This window comes from Mauremys reevesii, linkage group 4 (genome assembly GCF_016161935.1).
Source record: "Mauremys reevesii isolate NIE-2019 linkage group 4, ASM1616193v1, whole genome shotgun sequence".
Lineage (NCBI taxonomy): Eukaryota > Metazoa > Chordata > Testudines > Geoemydidae > Mauremys > Mauremys reevesii.
In genome coordinates this window covers 143,802,331-143,820,013 of record NC_052626.1, presented here as the reverse complement: position 1 = coordinate 143,820,013, position 17,683 = coordinate 143,802,331, and the positions used below count along the sequence as shown (strand labels likewise).

The 17,683-nt window shown below is 52.0% G+C and overlaps 2 protein-coding genes across 4 annotated transcripts in view; one reads left to right on the top strand and one right to left on the bottom strand.

The window, feature by feature from the left end:
* Window positions 1-1,009: 1,009 nt before the first annotated feature.
* LOC120403165 (zinc finger protein 135-like) lies at window positions 1,010-11,936 on the bottom strand. Of its 3 annotated transcripts, XM_039533986.1 has the most exons (4): window positions 11,865-11,936; window positions 7,082-7,160; window positions 5,467-5,584; window positions 1,010-3,210 (listed from the first exon to the last, which is right to left on the bottom strand). In XM_039533986.1, exons 3-4 carry the CDS (start codon window positions 5,543-5,545, stop codon window positions 1,841-1,843), a joined length of 1,449 nt encoding a protein of 482 aa, XP_039389920.1. In that variant the 5' UTR covers window positions 5,546-5,584; window positions 7,082-7,160; window positions 11,865-11,936; the 3' UTR covers window positions 1,010-1,840. The 3 variants fall into 3 exon arrangements, with proteins under 3 accessions (XP_039389920.1, XP_039389919.1, XP_039389918.1); XM_039533985.1 differs by lacking the exons at window positions 7,082-7,160; window positions 11,865-11,936 and adding an exon at window positions 6,322-6,446; XM_039533984.1 differs by lacking the exons at window positions 7,082-7,160; window positions 11,865-11,936 and adding an exon at window positions 6,044-6,298.
* The window catches only part of LOC120404059 (zinc finger protein 420-like), a 34,541-nt gene continuing 27,005 nt past the window's right edge, over window positions 10,148-17,683 (top strand). The window contains exons 1-2 of the mRNA XM_039536068.1: window positions 10,148-10,405; window positions 12,154-13,454. Coding sequence (XP_039392002.1) covers window positions 10,186-10,405; window positions 12,154-13,454 — 1,521 coding nt within the window. The 5' untranslated portion in view covers window positions 10,148-10,185. The remainder of the gene's footprint in view (window positions 10,406-12,153; window positions 13,455-17,683) is intronic.

The window sequence follows — 17,683 nt, the reverse complement described above, 5'->3', positions numbered from 1 at the left end:
AAATGTGCATTTTGTAATCACTAGTCAAAATTTTTTGTTGAAAATAACGTGTTCATGAGAAAAACTCCCATTTTTCACTAAACTTCATTTTTTGCCAGGAATATGTTTTGCTTACAAAATGTCAATTCACTCTAATTAATTTAATCCCATTGAATTTAGAAACCAAATTCTCTTCAACTCCTTTGAAAAATCCCAGCTGGGAAGTCTAACTCCTAACATCCAAATCCAAGTGGTAGAGTCCTAACAACAGTAGCCCAGTCTGTAACAAAACACGTCCTGAAGGGCAGAGTTAAGGTTATTAATAGTTATCCCTTAATTTGTGATACTGTTGTTAGAATCCTGTAGTTAACAAAGTTTTTTGCCTGGTGAAAAAAAAAAACTTTCCTTGGTTTTTATTTTTTGTTTTGTGTTTTAACAAATACAACGAAAAATGTAGGTTGTTATTTCTAATCTTCCCTAAGTTCTATTTTTAAGTGTTGGTTTTCTAAAAAAATAAACACATAAAAAGTTTGGGAAAAGAATGGAGGAAAATGTTAATTTTCATATTACATATATAAAACCAGGGAGGTTTCAATCAAATAGGAGCAATAGTGTGACACTTCCAAAAAGGCTTGAAAAGCAAGGAACCAATTCGATTGTGATGTGTTGTTTATTCTTGTATATCCAACCCATGGGGTCTCAGCCCCCAAAGGTGATTATTACAGGAGCTGAAGGAATTTGGGCACATGACTCTCTTCCAAAGCTGATCAAATGCTGGACGTCCAAAGGCTTTTAGGTGGGAAATGTCGGCGTCCCCTTCCCCTCCCGGGTCTTTTGTTGTTGTTGTTGACAAAACATTTTTCTTTTCCCTAGAAATTTCCATTGCATGGAAAAGTTGGTGGGGTTCATTGAAAAATACTTGGAAACTGTTTGGGTTTTGGGAACCCAAATTTTCTCAGCTTTAGGTTTGTTGACAAAAAACCTGAACATTTCCCACGAAAGTTTAGATGAAAAATTTCAAGGAAACACATTTTTCCCAACCATGTTTTCATTAAAAAAAATTTCATGGGGACAAACAAATCATTTCCTGACCAGCTCTCGTCCGTTAGCCCCAACCCCAACACATGATCCCATGCTACCCTGAGCTAAAGGGGTAACTCCCCCAGCTGAGAGTGAGCAGTGGGATGTTGTAGTAGCCAGGGTTGTGCACTAGAGGGAGACCTGGCAACAGGCATTAAGTCAATGAATTACACCCGAGCCTTAGAATCCTGGCTATAAATTCAGCCTCTGTTGGATTCCTAAACCCTTCACAACTGCGAGACACATGAACAAATTCCACCAACTCCATTGAGATTGGAGTGGGTTCACAAATATCTCCAAAATTTAACCCCAGCAGCATGGCCGCTCTAAGCATTCAAAAATCACGAGCCAGCCTCCAGAATAGTCATGGCTTAAAAACATCATGAGATGCTGAAAATCATAAATGTAAAGGTCTGTTTAGACACGATTCTGAGCCATTTGGAGTAATTTTCTCAGCTTTTCTCCCCAACTATGAGGATCAGAAAATTACTTTTTTTAAAAGCTGAGATTTTCCTATAGTCACATGACTTTTGGGGGGGAAATATCACCAACAATTTCAATTAAAAGAAAAAAAGTGTCTTGTTCCAGAGCCAGATTGACTTAGTGAAACTGTTTTTCTTTCTGTCCTTTGATCAGCTCTAGCACTAAACCTGCTCCCTGTCCCCCTCTAGTGGCTGGATAAAGGATTACAAGTCTGTATCACCCTCTTCGCCCGGTAATTCAAGCAACAGAGGAGTCCCGGGTTCAATCCCCACCCAGGGCAGCTGGGGAATGGAGGGGCTTAGTTGGCAGATGGAGAGGGGAGTTCGTTATCACCATCGTCCACCACAATAATAGTGGCATGGAGCTTCCGGTGCTGCGCCAGTTGTGAAGGAAAGCAGAACCCTTTGCCGCATTGGTGGCAGCGATGGGGCCGCTCCCCGGTGTGGATGGCCTGGTGTTGCACCAGGTTGGAGCTCTGGGCAAAGGCGCGGCCACACTGCCCACAGGCAAAGGGCCGCTCACCGCTATGGGTCAGTTGGTGCTTGCGCAGCACCTTGCCATCAGCAAAGCCCTTGCCGCATTGGTGGCAGCGGTAGGGACGCTCCCCACTGTGCAGCCGCTGGTGCCTCAAGAAGCTGGAGCTATCACTGAAGGCCCGGCCACATTTGGGGCACTTGTATGGGCGCTCCCCAGTATGGGTGCGCAGGTGCTGCGTCAGGTTGGAGCTCTGGGCAAATGCCTTGCCGCACTGGTGGCAGTGGTGGGGTTTCTCACCGGTGTGGACTCGCTGGTGCTGTGTGAGGTGTGAACTCATGCTGAAAGTCTTCCCACACTCAGTGCACCGGAAGGGCCGCTCCCCGGTGTGGATCCTCAGGTGCTTGAGGAGCGGTGAGCGGTCCACAAAGCCCTTGTGGCACTGGGGACAGCGGTGGGGGTTGTCAGGGCTATGCAGCCGCTGGTGCTTGGCCAACTGGGAGCGCAGACAGAACCCCTTCCCGCACTGTGGACAAATGAAAGGCTTCTCTGCCAGGTGGGTCTTCTGGTGCTGCGTCAGGTTGGAGCTCTGGCTGAACCCTTTGCCACACTGGTGGCAGCGGTGGGGTTTCTCGCCAGTGTGGGTGTACCGGTGCTCGATCAGGTGTGCCCGACGGCCAAATGCCCTCCCACAGTCGGGGCAGCAGTAAGGTCGCTCCCCAGCATGGGTGCGTCGGTGCTGGGCCAACCGAGAGCTGTCGGCGAAGCCGCGCCCACAGCTGGGACAGCAGTAGGGACGCTCGCCTGTGTGGGTCCGGGCATGTTTGGTGAGCGACGAGCTGTCCACAAAGCCTTTGCCACACTGGGGGCAGGTGTAGGGGCGCTCTCCCGTGTGGGTCCGGCCGTGCTTAACTAGGGACGAGCTGTCGGCGAAGCCTTTGCCGCAGTCGGCACAGCGGTAAGGGCGCTCACCCGTGTGCATGCGCCGGTGCTGCACCAGGTGCGAGGGCCAGGTGAAGGCTTTGCCGCAATCAGCACAGTTGTAGGGTTTCCCTGAGTTGGCAGTGGGGAGCGTCATCGGCGGCCACTCCTGGTCGGGGCTGGGGGACAACTCCCACTCGGACCCGCCTGACAGCGCCCCGTCCTCCGGGCCAGGACTCCCCTCCTTGTCCCCGCTCTGTGCCTCGTCGCCAGCTGGAACAACATGGAAACAGATCACCACTCACTGGGCTGCAAAACAGCCTCCCAATCCACCCTCTAGAGTCGGAGCTGGCTGGGAGCCAGCGTCCCAGCACGACGCGCAGGCTTGGAGAGGTATCATGGGCTGAAATCCAGGATGTGCTGGAGGCCAGAGTGCAGCTCCCATAGGGCTTATGAGGCATGCTTTATTAACAGTGAGAGTAATCAACCATAGGGACAACCTACCAAGGGTTGTGGCGGATTCTCCATGACAAGTTTTAAAGCAAGTGTGGAGGTTTTTCTAAGAGATCCGGCCTAGTTCAAATAGGAATTAACTCAGGGAAGTTCTCTGGCCTGTGTGATAGAGCAGAACAGATGAGATAATCACAGTGGTCCCTTCTGGCCTTGGAATCCACAATTCCATGGGGCCAGGACTTCACCTGTGGATGTCAAGGCCAGAAGAGCCTATTGTGCTCATCCAGTCCAGCCTCCTGTGTAACCCAGGCCAGAGAACTTCACCCAGTAGCAAGATCCTCGGCTGTAATACTTCATAGATTCCAAGGCCACGAGAGACCAGTGTGATCATCTAGTCTGACCTCCTGTGTAACACAGGCCAGAGACCTGCCCCCAAATCATTCCTCGGACAGAGCTTTTAGAAAAACATCTCAACTTGGTTTTAAAACTGTCAGGGATGGAGAATCTAAGAGCGGTTGGACCAATGACAAATACAGAGATAAAATAACCTCTCTGCTTCTATTAAAGATTCCCTTGTTTATGCATCCAAGGACTACCCTAGCCCTTTTGGCCGCAGCCAGTGTTTACCAGGGAGGGGGATTAACCAACGGAACAGCTCCCCTAGGAATGGGGTGGATTCTCCAAGAGAGAAGTCCACATGGGGTAGATGGGCAGAGAGATTAATGTGGATGGAGATAGACTGACAGGGTTAGAATCAAAGAATATCAGGGTGGAAGGGACCTCAGGAGGTCATCTAGTCCAACCCCCTGCTCAGAGCAGGACCAATCCCCAACTAAATCATCCCAGGCAGGGCTTTGTCAAGCCTGACCTTAAAAACCTCTAAGGAAGGAGATTCCACCACCTCCCTAGATAACCCATTCCAGTGCTTCACCACCCTCCTAGTGAAATAGTGTTTCTTAATATCCAACCTAAACCTCCCCGACTCCAACTCGAGACCATTGCTCCTTGTTCTGTCATCTGCCACCACTGAGAACAGCCGAGCTCCATCCTCTTTGGAACCCCCTTTAACTCGCCAATGTAGCCCAGTCTGTGAGTTGTGTACACTTCTATAGCAATCACTGTTAGCATGATCTGCCAACCAAGAATTAGTTTAAGGCCAGCAGGGCCCATCATAACCACCCAGTCCGCCCTCCAATGGCTATTAGCCAAGATAATTAGAGATGCAACCCCATGCTCTGGGTGCCCCCAAACCTCCGACTGACAGAAGCTGGGACTGGACGACAGGGATGACGATCACTCAATAAGTTGCCCTGTTCTGTTCATTCCCTCTGAAGCATCTGGCACCTGCCACTGTCGGAAGACAGGACACTGGGCAACACAGACCATTGGTCTGACCCAGTATGGCCACTCTTATGTTCTCCTGCCTAACCCAGGCCAGAGAATCTCCCCAGCGAGTCCTTCCTCCACCCAGTAACTCCTGGCTGAATGACACGTGTCTATTTAACTGGAGAAATTTGAGAAACACTTTGTTCAACAAATCTGAGAATTCACAAGGCAGAAAAAATTGGTTCCACTTTATAATAAGGCTCCATTTATAAAGGATTCCTAGATGTCTTGAAGAATGGTGACTGAATGGATAGAGTGTCCAGCAGCTCAATAAGGTACTTAAAACCATGGTGTATAATTATTACTATTAGTGTGATTTATTTGTATTACTGTAGCATTTAGGAGCTCAAGTGGTGGACCAAGACCTCATTGTCCTAGAACTATACAAACAAAACCGTCTACACACCTCCTAGTGCTTATAACCACCCACCACACATGCCTGTTCCACGCTTTGAACATGTGGGCCTCATCGATTAACACTTTACCTGCCATTTATAAACAGAAGTGTGTCTGAAAAAACAAATCCATCCTGTATGTCTCCGATTACTTATCCAGCTGGAGTCACAACTGACCCCTGTCTCTTTGACGTGGCAGCTGTTGGTTCCAGTGCCGAACTGGACGAGATGAGGCGGGACTGGATGGGCTCAGGGCATCTTGGGGAGCCAGGGTTAGTCAGGAAGTGTCTCTCACCTGCAGAAGTGCCTGTAGGGACGCGGCTGCCGCTGGAGCGCTGGGGATCCAGTGTGCCCGGCTCTACCTCTGGCTCCATCTGGGACTCACGGCCGGTCTGGGGGGTGGAAATCCAGCCCTGAGGACAGAAAAGAGGGGAGAGCAGGGCTGGGTTGAACAGCTGTTACAAAGGACGCTCTGTGAGTTTGAACTTCTTGCCTGGAGGGACATATGATCGGGGAACATGGGGGAAAGGGCCAGGAGACCCGTGGGCACAGCATGGGGGTCCTGAAGACAAAACATCTGGGAGGAAGAAGTGCTAATGTGACAGGCAATGGGGATCAAACGAGGGATCTTCGGGGCCAGAGCTACCAGCTTCCAAGCCGGGGGCCTCATCTAGGCTAAAAATTAGATGGGCCTAGCTGCGTGGCCCAGGGCCGTGAACATTTTCACGGGCAGCCTGGTGTAGTTAGGCCCAATACAGATGTGGCCAGGTCAAGGCGAGAAGTCTTCCCTGGGCCTAGCTACTGCCTCTGGGAGAGGTACATAAACCACATCCCCGCCCCTGCGGTAGGAAGCGCCTGGGCTATGGAGTTACCAGCACAGCGCCCTCCCTGCGCCCCTGTCGTGTAGACATGCCCCGAGCTCCAAGCGCAGCAGGGGCTGGAACGGAGACGTCTCTAGCGCTGCCCAGGGGACAAGCAGAGAGACAAGGGGCGGGGGCGGTTATATCTCCTATAGGACCAGCTGGCTGGGAGGGGGGATCCCTCTGGTCCCAGGCACAGGGCAGCTCAGATCCCCCGGCCCTGCGGCCCCACAGCGATTTCCTCCCTCTGCGGCTGTTTCCCTCCCGCCCCGGAGCCGCGCCCCCCTCACCGCCCTGCCGGGGCCCGGGGCTGCAGCCGGGGACTCGCCCTGCGCACACGCAGGCCGGGAGCCGGGCCGGGGACCCCAGTGTCGGTCGGGGCTGGCACAGGAAGGTCCCTCTAGTTATTACGTCCCCATCCCGGGCCGGCTTCTCCTGCTCTGATCCGGGGTGAGGAACTCGGTGGGTTTAACCCATCCCTCCCCAGACGCCAAGGGAGCGGATTTCTCTCCTTCCCTGGCCTCTGGCTGCCTGCGAGAGCGAGAGGCTGGGTGGCACAGATCACACAGGGTGCCAAGCCGCTTGGAGCGGCTCATCAAGGTGGGTGCCAGTCTCAGGGCAGAGTGCTGCAAACCAGGCCACAAACCCCAGACCGGGTGTGTGTTCTATAATGTAGATTTCACCAACCAAGCACCACGTGTGAACTCCTCAAGCGCTATAATAACCGCTTTAACTGGAGTCACCAGCAGTTGCTGTGGGCGCTCCGTCTCGCTTGCCACCCGGGCAAACCTGCTTTTGTGAGAGATGGTCCCTGACACCAAAAATCACAACGGTATTCGGAAAAAACGAGGAGTCCGGTGGCACCTTAAAGACTAACAGATGTATTTGGGCATAAGCTTTTGTGGGTAAAAAACCCACAAATACATCTGTTAGTCTTTAAGGGGCCACCGGACTCCTCGTTGTTTTTGTGGATACAGACTAACAGGGCTATCCCCTGATACTTGACACAATAGTCAGGTTACTAGCAGTCCCAAAGGACCAGTCACTTACCCGAGGTCAATTGCACCTTAAATCTTCCCCCAAAGACAACACTTGTGGCCAATCCTGTAATTAACTGAAGGTTTATTAACTAAAAAAAGGAAACGAGAGTTATTCACAAAGTTAAAGCAGGTAACTTACACACAGACGAGTTACAGTCTTAGGCTCCAAAAAGTAATAAATGTACAAGTAATAAATAATGTACAAGCACTATAAGTGCTCTGGAGCTAAGCAGATTCCTGAACCTCAGTAATATTGCCCTCTCCACATTCCTAGCAGCAGAGTGCTGACAATTTCTTCCTGATGGGGATTTTATTCCCTTCCCCCAGAGTTCAAACCCTGCTGGGACGATCCTTTTTGCCAGTCCCCTCTTTGTGGGGAAAACAATCAACAAAATCTTGTGTCCACTTGATGTTCCACTCCACAATGGTTTGTCTGGTGTCTGTGGGCCTTCTTCTGTTGGGCAGGAGGTGACACCTCTCGTGGTAAACGAGTATCACACACTTGGTAATGTTTGTCTCCTGACTGAGGGTTTCCAGTTTCATAGCAAACACTTTACTAGTTACAGAGCAAACACTTCAATAGTACCTTATAACAGAGGACAGAGATATTATAATTGAGCTCAATGCCTGCAGCAACTCACAAGCGTTTTAAAAAGTCCAAACCCAGAACATATTTCTATGACGCTAATATATACTTTAACAATGCTAACACACAGGTGAACCAGTCTGGTTTCCAGCTCTGCATTTGTCAGTATTCAGTGAGGCCTAGGGGCCTTGGCATGAGCGGGCACCTTGTCTATTGGTGTCACAACACTGTTCTCACAAAAGTCTATTGGAGAAAATCCCAGGGAAGTGAGAGCGGCATTTGGGCCTTTGCTGGCAAAGCAAAGCTCTCCCACCATTGGAGAAGGGTTCAGAGAAGAGCTACAGGAGCTATTCAACTGCTGGAAAACCTGCTCTATGGTTAAGATAATATTTTTATTGGTAAATGTCAATAAATGTCAGTTTCACCATCCACCCACACCCACAGATGAAAAACAATTTCTGTTCCAATAATACAAATGTACAGATAGATAAGGCAAAAAACATGCTGCTTGAGAACTAGAGTTTGATTTAAGGCTACGTACATTGTCTATTTTGACATGTGACATTGATCATTAGTGTTTTAGTAAATATAAGGCTTTAACTTTTTAAATCTCAAAGTCTACCATCATTAAATAATTATTGTCTGACATCTCCCCCCCACACACACACCCTTGTTGGAACCCTTCTAATTTCCCACAACTGTGAAAAATTGAATAAATAAATATTGAAAAAAATTGCTTCAAACCAAACTGATGTGATCTATCAACATTATTTAAAAAAATAAAATTCTGCCAAGCCTGCCAGTAGTGAGCTACGAAAGGAGTTCAATGGGTTTAGTTTATTTGAGAGAAGGTTAAGAGGTGACGTGACTGACATGGGGTGTAAGCATTGACATGGGGAGAGGATTGCTGAGAGCAGAGGGCTTCTTATCCTCCAATCTAGGCAGAGCACGATCTACTGGCTGGGAGCAGAAGGGAGACAAATTGAGGCTGGGAATTAGGGGCCCGTGTTTATCTGGAAGGGGAATGAACCATTGGGAGAGCTTCCCTAGGAAGGAGGTGGGTTGTCCATCACTGGAAGTCTGTCCGTGGAGATGGGGCGTCTCTCTCTCAAAGCTCCGCTCTAGCTCAGCCAGGAGTTACTGGGCCAGAGGCAGGAATCCTGGAGGAGATTCTCTGGCCTGGTTTAGGCAGGAGCACAATGGACCCTTCTGGCCTTGGACTCCATGACTCTAAATCCAAGCTATTATAAACTACTGTAATGGCAGGGTGCGGGGAGGGGGGGCAAAGGTTGCCCACAGAATACGCCAGGAGTTTAAGAGGGAGTCTAGTCTCTCAGGTGTTGAGGGAGAAACTTCCAGTCCATGTGTGGAGGCTGCCATGAGATCTGGCCAGCGGACTAACGGAAAGACAGACAATAGGCCGAAAGGCTAGGACAGAGAAAAGGCCTGAAGAGTGACAAGATAATCTGGGGAGCTTTTGCCTAACAGAGATGTCAAAAGATGTCCCAGGGTCAGATCCTTCTCTGGTGTAAATAGGGTGACCAGATGTCCTGATTTTATAGGGACAGTTCTGATATTTGGGGCTTTTTCTTATACAGGCCCCCATTACTCCCCCCCTCCCGATTTTTCACACTTGTTGTCTGGTCACCCTAGGTGTAAATCAGTGTCACCACAATGGAGTGTTGCTGATTTACACCAGCTGGGGATCTGCCCCCATTAGGATGACCAGATGTCCCAATTTTATAGCGACAGTCCCAAAATTCAGAGCCTTTTTCCTATACAGGTGCCTATTGCCCTGCACCCCCCAGTTCCAATTTTTCACACTTGCTCTCTGGTCACCCCTAGCCCTCATTGACTCCAGTGGAAATGGGGCCAATTTACACCAGTGAGGGGATCCGACCCGTTTCTCACAATGTATTTAGTGGCTCCTGCAGCAACATGGCTGGGGTGGGAAGGGTTAAGCCCAGTGAATCCTGAGTCTGCCGCTTAACAGAGCAGGCAGCTGGGCCGGGGACAGGATAACTGAGGGACCTTCCTGACAGCGCCCGGGTCTGCAGCCCGGTCGGGAGCAGCGGGGTCTGGGGGGGATCGCCCCCGCCGGGCGGTGAGTGGCGGGTGCCGGGCTGCAGCGAGAGGCGGCCGCGGGCGGCACCGGGGAGGGAGGGACCGAAACAGCGGCGGAGGCAGGAAATCGCTGCCCGGGAGAAGCCGCTGCAGGGCGGAGGGGATCGGGCTGGAGAGACCCCCCAGCCCCAGGCAGCCCCGGGCCGGGCTGAGCTGGGAACAGGGCTGGGGGGGGGCACTGGCAGAGCTGTGCCTGGGGGAAGCGCCGACAGACCCAGCCTGGCTCTGGCCAAGGCTACTGGCCCCTCTCCCCCCCGCCCCAAACCTCCACAGCGCCCCCTGCTGGTGTGTGCTCTGCTCCCCCACTCCCTGCAGTCTCCGTCCCAGGCCCCGGTGACCTGTCCGGCTCTTCCCCAGGTCGCCGTGCGTGCGAGTGAAGGTTGAATGAGGGACCCCCCGAGAAGATGGCCTCCCCTGGGGCATTATGGGAATCTCCGGGGTCCCAGCTGGACCAGCCGCAGCTCCGTCCTGAGTGGCTATCCCAGGAGGAGGAGGGAAAGGGTGAACCAGCAGGACCCCACTGTGAGCGGCTCTGTATCCCCAAAGAGAAGCCCCAGCCTCTCCAGGAAACAGGACACCAACCTGAGCTGCTTTGTGACATAAAAGAGGAGCCCCTTGAAACGGGTAACAAATCACTTCTCCATCCCCCGCCCTTACTGCATATCTGTGCAGCGCCCAGCACGACGGGTCCCTGATCTCAGTCGCTGTGTGTCTGTGCATCGCCCAGCACGACGGGTCCCTGATCTCAGTCACTGTGTGTCTGTGCAGCGCCCAGCACGACGGGTCCCTGATCTCAGTCACTGTGTGTCGGTGCAGCGCCCGGCATGACGGGGCCCTGATCTCAGTCACTGTGTGTCTGTGCATCACCCAGCACAACGGGTCCCTGATCTCAGTCGCTGTGTGTCTGTGCATCACCAAGCACGACGGGTCCCTGATCTCAGTCGCTGTGTGTCTGTGCAGCGCCCAGCACGACGGGTCCCTGATCTCAGTCGCTGTGTGTCGGTGCATCACCCAGCACGACAGGTCCCTGATCTCAGTCGCTGTGTGTCTGTGCATCGCCCAGCACGACGGGTCCCTGATCTCAGTCACTGTGTGTCTGTGCATCACCCAGCATGACGGGTCCCTGATCTCAGTCAGTGTGTGTCTGTGCATCACCCAGCACGACAGGTCCCTGATCTCAGTCACTGTGTGTCGGTGCAGCGCCCGGCATGACGGGGCCCTGATCTCAGTCAGTGTGTGTCTGTGCATCACCCAGCACAATAGGTCCCCGCTGTCAGTCACTGTGTGACTGTGCAGCGCCCGGTGAGACGGGTCCCTGATCTCAGTCGCTGTGTGTCTGTGCATCGCCCAGCACGACGGGTCCCTGATCTCAGTCACTGTGTGTCGGTGCAGCGCCCGGTGAGACGGGTCCCTGATCTCAGTCACTGTGTGTCTGTGCAGCGCCCAGCACGACGGGTCCCTGATCTCAGTCACTGTGTGTCTGTGCAGCACCCGGCACAACAGGTCCCTGCTGTCAGTCACTGTGTGTCTGTGCAGCGCCCGGTGAGACGGGTCCCTGATCTCAGTCACTGTGTGTCGGTGCAGCGCCCGGCATGACGGGGCCCTGATCTCAGTCAGTGTGTGTCGGTGCAGCGCCCGGTGAGACGGGTCCCTGATCTCGGTCACTGTGTGTCTGTGCAGCGCCCGGTGAGACGGGTCCCTGATCTCAGTCACTGTGTGTCGGTGCAGCGCCCGGTGAGACGGGTCCCTGATCTCAGTCGCTGTGTGTCTGTGCATCACCCAGCACGACAGGTCCCTGATCTCAGTCACTGTGTGTCGGTGCAGCGCCCGGTGAGACGGGTCCCTGATCTCGGTCACTGTGTGTCTGTGCAGTGCCTGGCACACTGATCTTGGTTCCGGTGCCTCACCCACCCTACTGAACTCAGTCACTCTGTGCTCGCGCAGTGCCCAGCATCCCAATCTCACTTCCCGGGTGCCTGTGCACCACCCAGTGTGACAGGGTCCTACTCTCCATCACTCTGCCTTTGCAGTGCCTGGCCCAGCGGGGCACATGTATCTATCCATGTTATTTATCTGGCCTCACCAGTGCCGGGTCTGAGCACCTCACAGTCATTTATGAGTTTAGCCGCACACAGCCCCTGTGAGGCCGGGAAGGATCAGACTAAAGGTGGGGAACTGAGGCCCAGAGAGGTTCACCCAGCATCACTCAGGAAGTCCGTTTCAGAGCAGGAAACTGAACCCAGATCTCCTGACTTCCGGTCCAGTGCCATGAGCCCTGCACCATCCCCATTCATAGGTGCCCCTGCAGTAGGTGTTATAACAACAGACTGACTCAGGCATTGACTCTGATGTGGATTGTCTCTTCATTCTAGCTGTTGACAGGACGCTGAACAAGGAAGGTGCCAACACTGTAGGGATGTTCCATTCTGCCCCCTCTGCCCACAGCCCCCTGTGCCCATTCCCCCTCTGGGAGAACCTGGCAGACTCCACTGGCTGTGGGGACGAGGTACTGAGGGATCCCACTGCTAACCCCCAGCAGGACAAGAAGCCCGTCCGGTGCAACAAAGAAGAGGAGTTTGGGGCTCCCTCTCCTGCCCCTCAGCTGGATGTGCTTGGAGATCTCACCTCTGCCTCCCAGCCAGCAGAGAAGCCATTCCGGTGCAGCGAGTGCGACAAGACCTTTGGGCAGAGCTCCCACCTGCTGCAGCACCAGATCACCCACACCGGCGACCGCCCCTACCAGTGCCCTGACTGCGGCAAGCGCTTCAGCTGGAGCTCAGCCCTGTGCCAGCACCAGCGCATTCACCGTGGGGAACGCCCCTACCAGTGCGCTGACTGCGGCAAGCGCTTCGCCCAGAGCTCCAACCTGACCACGCACCGGCGCACCCACACGGGCGAGAAGCCCTACCGCTGCCCACAGTGCGGCCGTGGTTTCAGCCAGAATGCCAACCTGCTGACCCACCAGCGGGTGCACGCAGGGGTCAAGCGCCACGAGTGCCCCCAGTGCGGACGGGTCTTCGTGGAGCGCTCGTCCCTGCTGAAGCACCAAGGCGTGCACTTGGCGGAGAAGCCATACCAGTGCCCCGAGTGCGGGCGCAGCTTCACACAGGGCTCCACGCTGGCCCAGCACCTCCGCATCCACACCGGTGAGAAACCATACCAGTGCGGTGAGTGTGGGAAGTGCTTTGGGCAGAGCTCGGCCCTGGCCCAGCACCGCCGGGCCCACACAGGCGAGAGATCCTACCACTGCCACCAATGCGGCAAGGCCTTCAGTCAGAGCTCCAACCTCATCACTCACCAGGCCTCACACACCGGTGAGCGGCCCTACAAGTGCCCGGACTGCGGGCGCGCCTTTGGGCGCAGCGCCCATCTGGTTACCCACCAGCGCACTCACACTGGGGAGCGACCCTACCGCTGCCACCAATGCGGCAAGGGCTTCAGCCAGAGCTCCACCTACATCCAGCACCAGACCACCCACACCGGTGAGCGCCCGTACAAGTGCCCGCAGTGTGGCAAGGCCTTTAGCCAGAACTCCAACCTGCTCACCCACCAGCGCATCCACACCGGTGAAAAACCCTACCGCTGCCACCAGTGCGGCAAGAGCTTCCGGCAGAGCTCAGGCTATCTGCAGCACCAAAGGACCCACACAGCCTTCCAGCCCTCCACCACACCCACATAACGGTGCTTGCCATGGGGACTATGGGTCTAACATCACAAGCCTCCAATGTTTGTGCTAACTCAGAGACATGATGGGAATTACAAACCACAATACGTTGCCCGGGCAGCAGAGGGTTACACACAGTTGGACGTGCACCTGCCTCTCCTGCTTGGGCTAAAGCAGAGACACGGTGGATTCATAGATGGATCTGGATGGTTTTCCATTTTATGGGGAATTCTGTGATTTGGGCGGGGGGGGGAGGGAGGAACATCCCTTCCAAAACAGAATGAAAAGAAACAAATTTAAAACGTCCCCTAAAACAAAATCTGTGGCAGGGGAGGAGGAGCGAACATCTAGTGTGGACCAAAACAATTTGTTCTGGGTTAGACTTTTTCATTTTTTATTATATAACATAATATACCATTTAAAAATATTATGTAATACGCAATTTAAAAAATTGAAAGGAAATGTCATTTGGAAATGGGATATCAGAATGTTCCACTAAAGGTCAAAGCATTTTGTTCCAGGTTTTTTCCTAAATGAAATTGATGCATTTCCATGCAAGGAAATGGCAGTTTCAATGAAATGGCATTTTCTGAAGGAGACGTATGCCATCGGAAGAGTTCCAACCGACTCTTTTCAATGAAAGTTATACATGGCCCAGCCAACACAACCTGTGGTTGCACCCAGCCAGACGTGCACCGTGAATGTCTAAAAGATGTTCTTGTGCTGTATTGTCCCATAATCCACTTAGAATTCACTCCTCAACTAGATTCATCTCTCTCGATTTCTGAGGGGTCTTTAATCTCACAGACAAAGGCAGAAAATGATCCGCTGGCTGGGAGCTTCCCCGGGCAGAATTGCATTGGGAGAGCAAAAACTTTTCATCCAGTGGAAGGTTGAAAGGCTGGAATCAAAACATTTAAACTATTCAGTCATTGAGTTCAGGTCACTAGTAACAGTCTATGTCTCTGAGATCTCAGCTTGCAGATGTAACAACACAAGGGGTATAGTCTGCTACACCAGATTCCCAGCGGGCATAAATCAGGTATAGTTCCAACAGATTCAATGGGGCCAGATCCCCAGCTGGTGTCAATTGGCCGTAGCTTCACTGGAGTAAGTTGGCCATAGTTCCACTGGGGAGATTGTGCCAGGCTGCTTGGAGATTTGAGCACTCACTGGGATGCGAAGGAAGCTGTGAGTTAGAGTCACACGTCCCGTATTTGTGTTGTGGATAACACATTGGTTAACCTCTATGCTCTGAGCCATGGAGACGGTATTGAGATGACCGGCTGTGATGGAAATGTTGCATTCCCAATATTTGTACTTTTAAAATTTGCTTTGTGAGGGTTGTTTTTTTTCCTGGAGCTTGCAAATAAACTGAAGGAAAAACTCAAAACAAAATACCAGTTTTTCCATAGCAATGGCATGGTTTGAGTCATCGTCATCAACTTCTCAACTTTGTAAAGTGCCCAGGGTGAAGGAATATTGACATGAAATGAAATCCCAAATCGCATGTTTTATTAACTGAAACACAGTGGTACAAACACACACAGTTAGGTTCAAGTCCAATGAATTCCCATCTATGAACAATAACCCACATCTTCAATGGCTGAAAAGGTGGGGCTTGTTGTTTGTCTTCAAATACAAGCCGGTGTTGTAGGTGGAGCTTGGGAAGGGCACCCCTGTTGCTCCGCAGTGGGCCCCCTGCTGTGGGTGTGACTGTTGCTCTGGGACCCTGCATGCCATGCTGAGCCTAGCCTGGCCCGTGGGCAGGGTCCAGGAGCACATGCAATGACAGGAATCAGGGAAGAAGGCAGATGCAGCCACCCCAGCATGGTTGCCCGACCCTTGAGCCTGGCCTGCTTTCAGGGGCCCACACAATACACAGCCTGGAGGGCAATGAGAGTGGTGCTCAGTGCAGTAACCCAATGTGGTGTTAGGGGGCACTGCAGAGAGTGGGATGGGCGCTCAGTAGGGGGCACTGTGCTGCCAGGAGTGGGGTGGGGGCTCAGTAGGGGGTGCTGTGCTGCAGGGAGCAGGTAGGGGGGGCTCTGTAGTGGGCATCATGCTGCAGGGAGCAGGGCAGGGTCCTTTTGCCCTTTCCCAATTCCGGGAATTCTCTGCTTCCTCTGGCCCCTCGGCAGTCCTGTTTGGATGCAGGATTCATCTTCAGTGCCCGTCCCAAAGCTCCATCTGGCTGTGACACCCCCAGGGGCGAGTGACAGGAGAGAAACACCATTTTTCACTTCACTTTTCCTTCTGTCACTTTTCCTTTGGTCTCGCACTGAATTATAACCAGACAATATTGGTTTCCTTTTGCAGTTTTAGGTTATGGACCGATACAATCAATTTGTATTCTGGCCCAGGGACCCTCTATCCTTTGATGACTCAGGGGGGTCCTTCTACCGGTCCATTAGACCAGCTGCATTATTGGCAGCACAAGGCAAGCAATTATTTACATACTGCTCTATATCGGTTCTCGTATTTGGCCACCAGCTGCAGCTTGCAGCCTGCTGAGAGTTTTCTCCTTGTCTAGATGTGCGTTATTATGGACGAGGGTTAACATTTCAGATCTTATTTCAGTTGGGACAACCCACACTGGCAACATTTTCCCCATTTTGGTAGCTAAAATTAATCCTGTATTATGCAGCCAAATTTTCCACCCTTGATATTCCCGTTTAGCTACAAGCCTTTTTATTGCTGGATCTTTTTTTCTGTAGGGATATTAGACCTATTTGGTCTGTTTTATCCTCTTCTACTTCTGCTATTGGAGCTAACTGGAATTGCGGTTGCCACAATGTCCCCTCGTTAGCTCCTTCCTTAGCCTCCTCGTGTGCACTGTTATTCCACTGAGCCTCCGCCGTCTTTCTTATGACCCCCTTACCTTCCCCATTTGTACTGGCTGTTCTCTCAGCTGTGCAAAATTCCAAAGGTAAGACACTTTCTTGGCACGTGCAACAGGCTTGTTATCTGCTAATCTCATTTCACTTTTCTGCCAGTGGGACACCCAGTCCACTCAGAATCTGTAAAAATAGCTACTTTTTAAAAAATCTATTAGTGTATTTTCCAGTGAATCCTAGAATCCTAGAATATCAGGGTTGGAAGGGACCTCAGGAGGTATCTAGTCCAACCCCCTGCCCAAAGCGGGACCAATCCCCAACTAAATCATCCCAGCCAGGGCTTTGTCAAGCCTGACCTTTTTTACCTCTAAGGAAGGAGATTCCACCACCTCCCTAGGTAACCCATTCCAGTGCTTCACCACCCTCCTAGTGAAAAAGTTTTTCCTAATATCCAACCTAAACCTCCCCCTCTGCAACTTGAGACCATTACTCCTTGTTCTGTCATCTGCTACCACTGAGAACAGCCTATCTCCATCCTCTTTGGAACCCCCTTTCAGGTAGTTGAAAGCAGCTATCAAATCCCCCCTCATTCTTCTCTTCTGCAGACTAAACAATCCCAGTTCCCTCAGCCTCCCAAGTCACGTGCTCCAGCCCCCTAATCATTTTTGTTGCCCTCCACTGGACTCTTTCCAATTTTTCTACATCCTTCTTGTAGTGTGGGGCCCAAAACTGGACACAGTACTCCAGATGAGGCCTCACCAATGTCAAATAGAGGGGAATGATCACATCCCTCGATCTGCTGGAAATGCCCCTACTTATACAACCCAAAATGTCGTTACCCTTCTTGGCAACAAGGGCACACTGCTGACTCATATCCAGCTTTTCATCCACTGTAACCCCTAGGTCCTTTTCTGCAGAACTGCTGCCTAGCCATTCAGTCCCTAGTCTGTAGCAGTGCATGGGATTCTTCCATCCTAAGTGCAGGACTCTGCACTTGTCCTTGTTGAACTTCATCAGGTTTCTTTTGGCCCAATCCTCTAATGTGTCTAGGTCCCTCTGTATCCTATCCCTACCCTCCAGCATATCGACCACTCCTCCCAGTTTAGTGTCATTTGCAAACTTGCTGAGGGTGCAATCCATCCCATCATCCAGATAATTAAGGAAGATATTGAACAAAACCGTCCCCAGGACCGACCCTTGGGGCACTCCACTTGATACCACCTGCCAGCTAGACATGGAGCCATTGATCACTACCCATTGATCCCAACGATCTAGCCACCTTTCTATCCACCCTATAGTCCACTCATCCAGCCCATACTTCTTTAACTTGCTGGCAAGAATACTGTGGGAGACTGTATCAAAAGCTTTGCTAAAGACAAAAATAACACATCACTGCTTTCC

Excerpts from the sequence above, each read along its gene's own strand:
- LOC120403165 (XM_039533984.1), bottom strand. The coding sequence starts at position 6,082 with ATGTCTACACGACAGGGGCGCAGGGAGGGCGCTGTGCTG. Across the intron at positions 5,585-6,043 it reads GCAGGGAGGGCGCTGTGCTG|GGCTGGATTTCCACCCCCCA; the intron begins GTAACTCCATAG and ends TTCTGTCCTCAG. Across the intron at positions 3,211-5,466 it reads CCCTACAGGCACTTCTGCAG|CTGGCGACGAGGCACAGAGC; the intron begins GTGAGAGACACT and ends ATGTTGTTCCAG.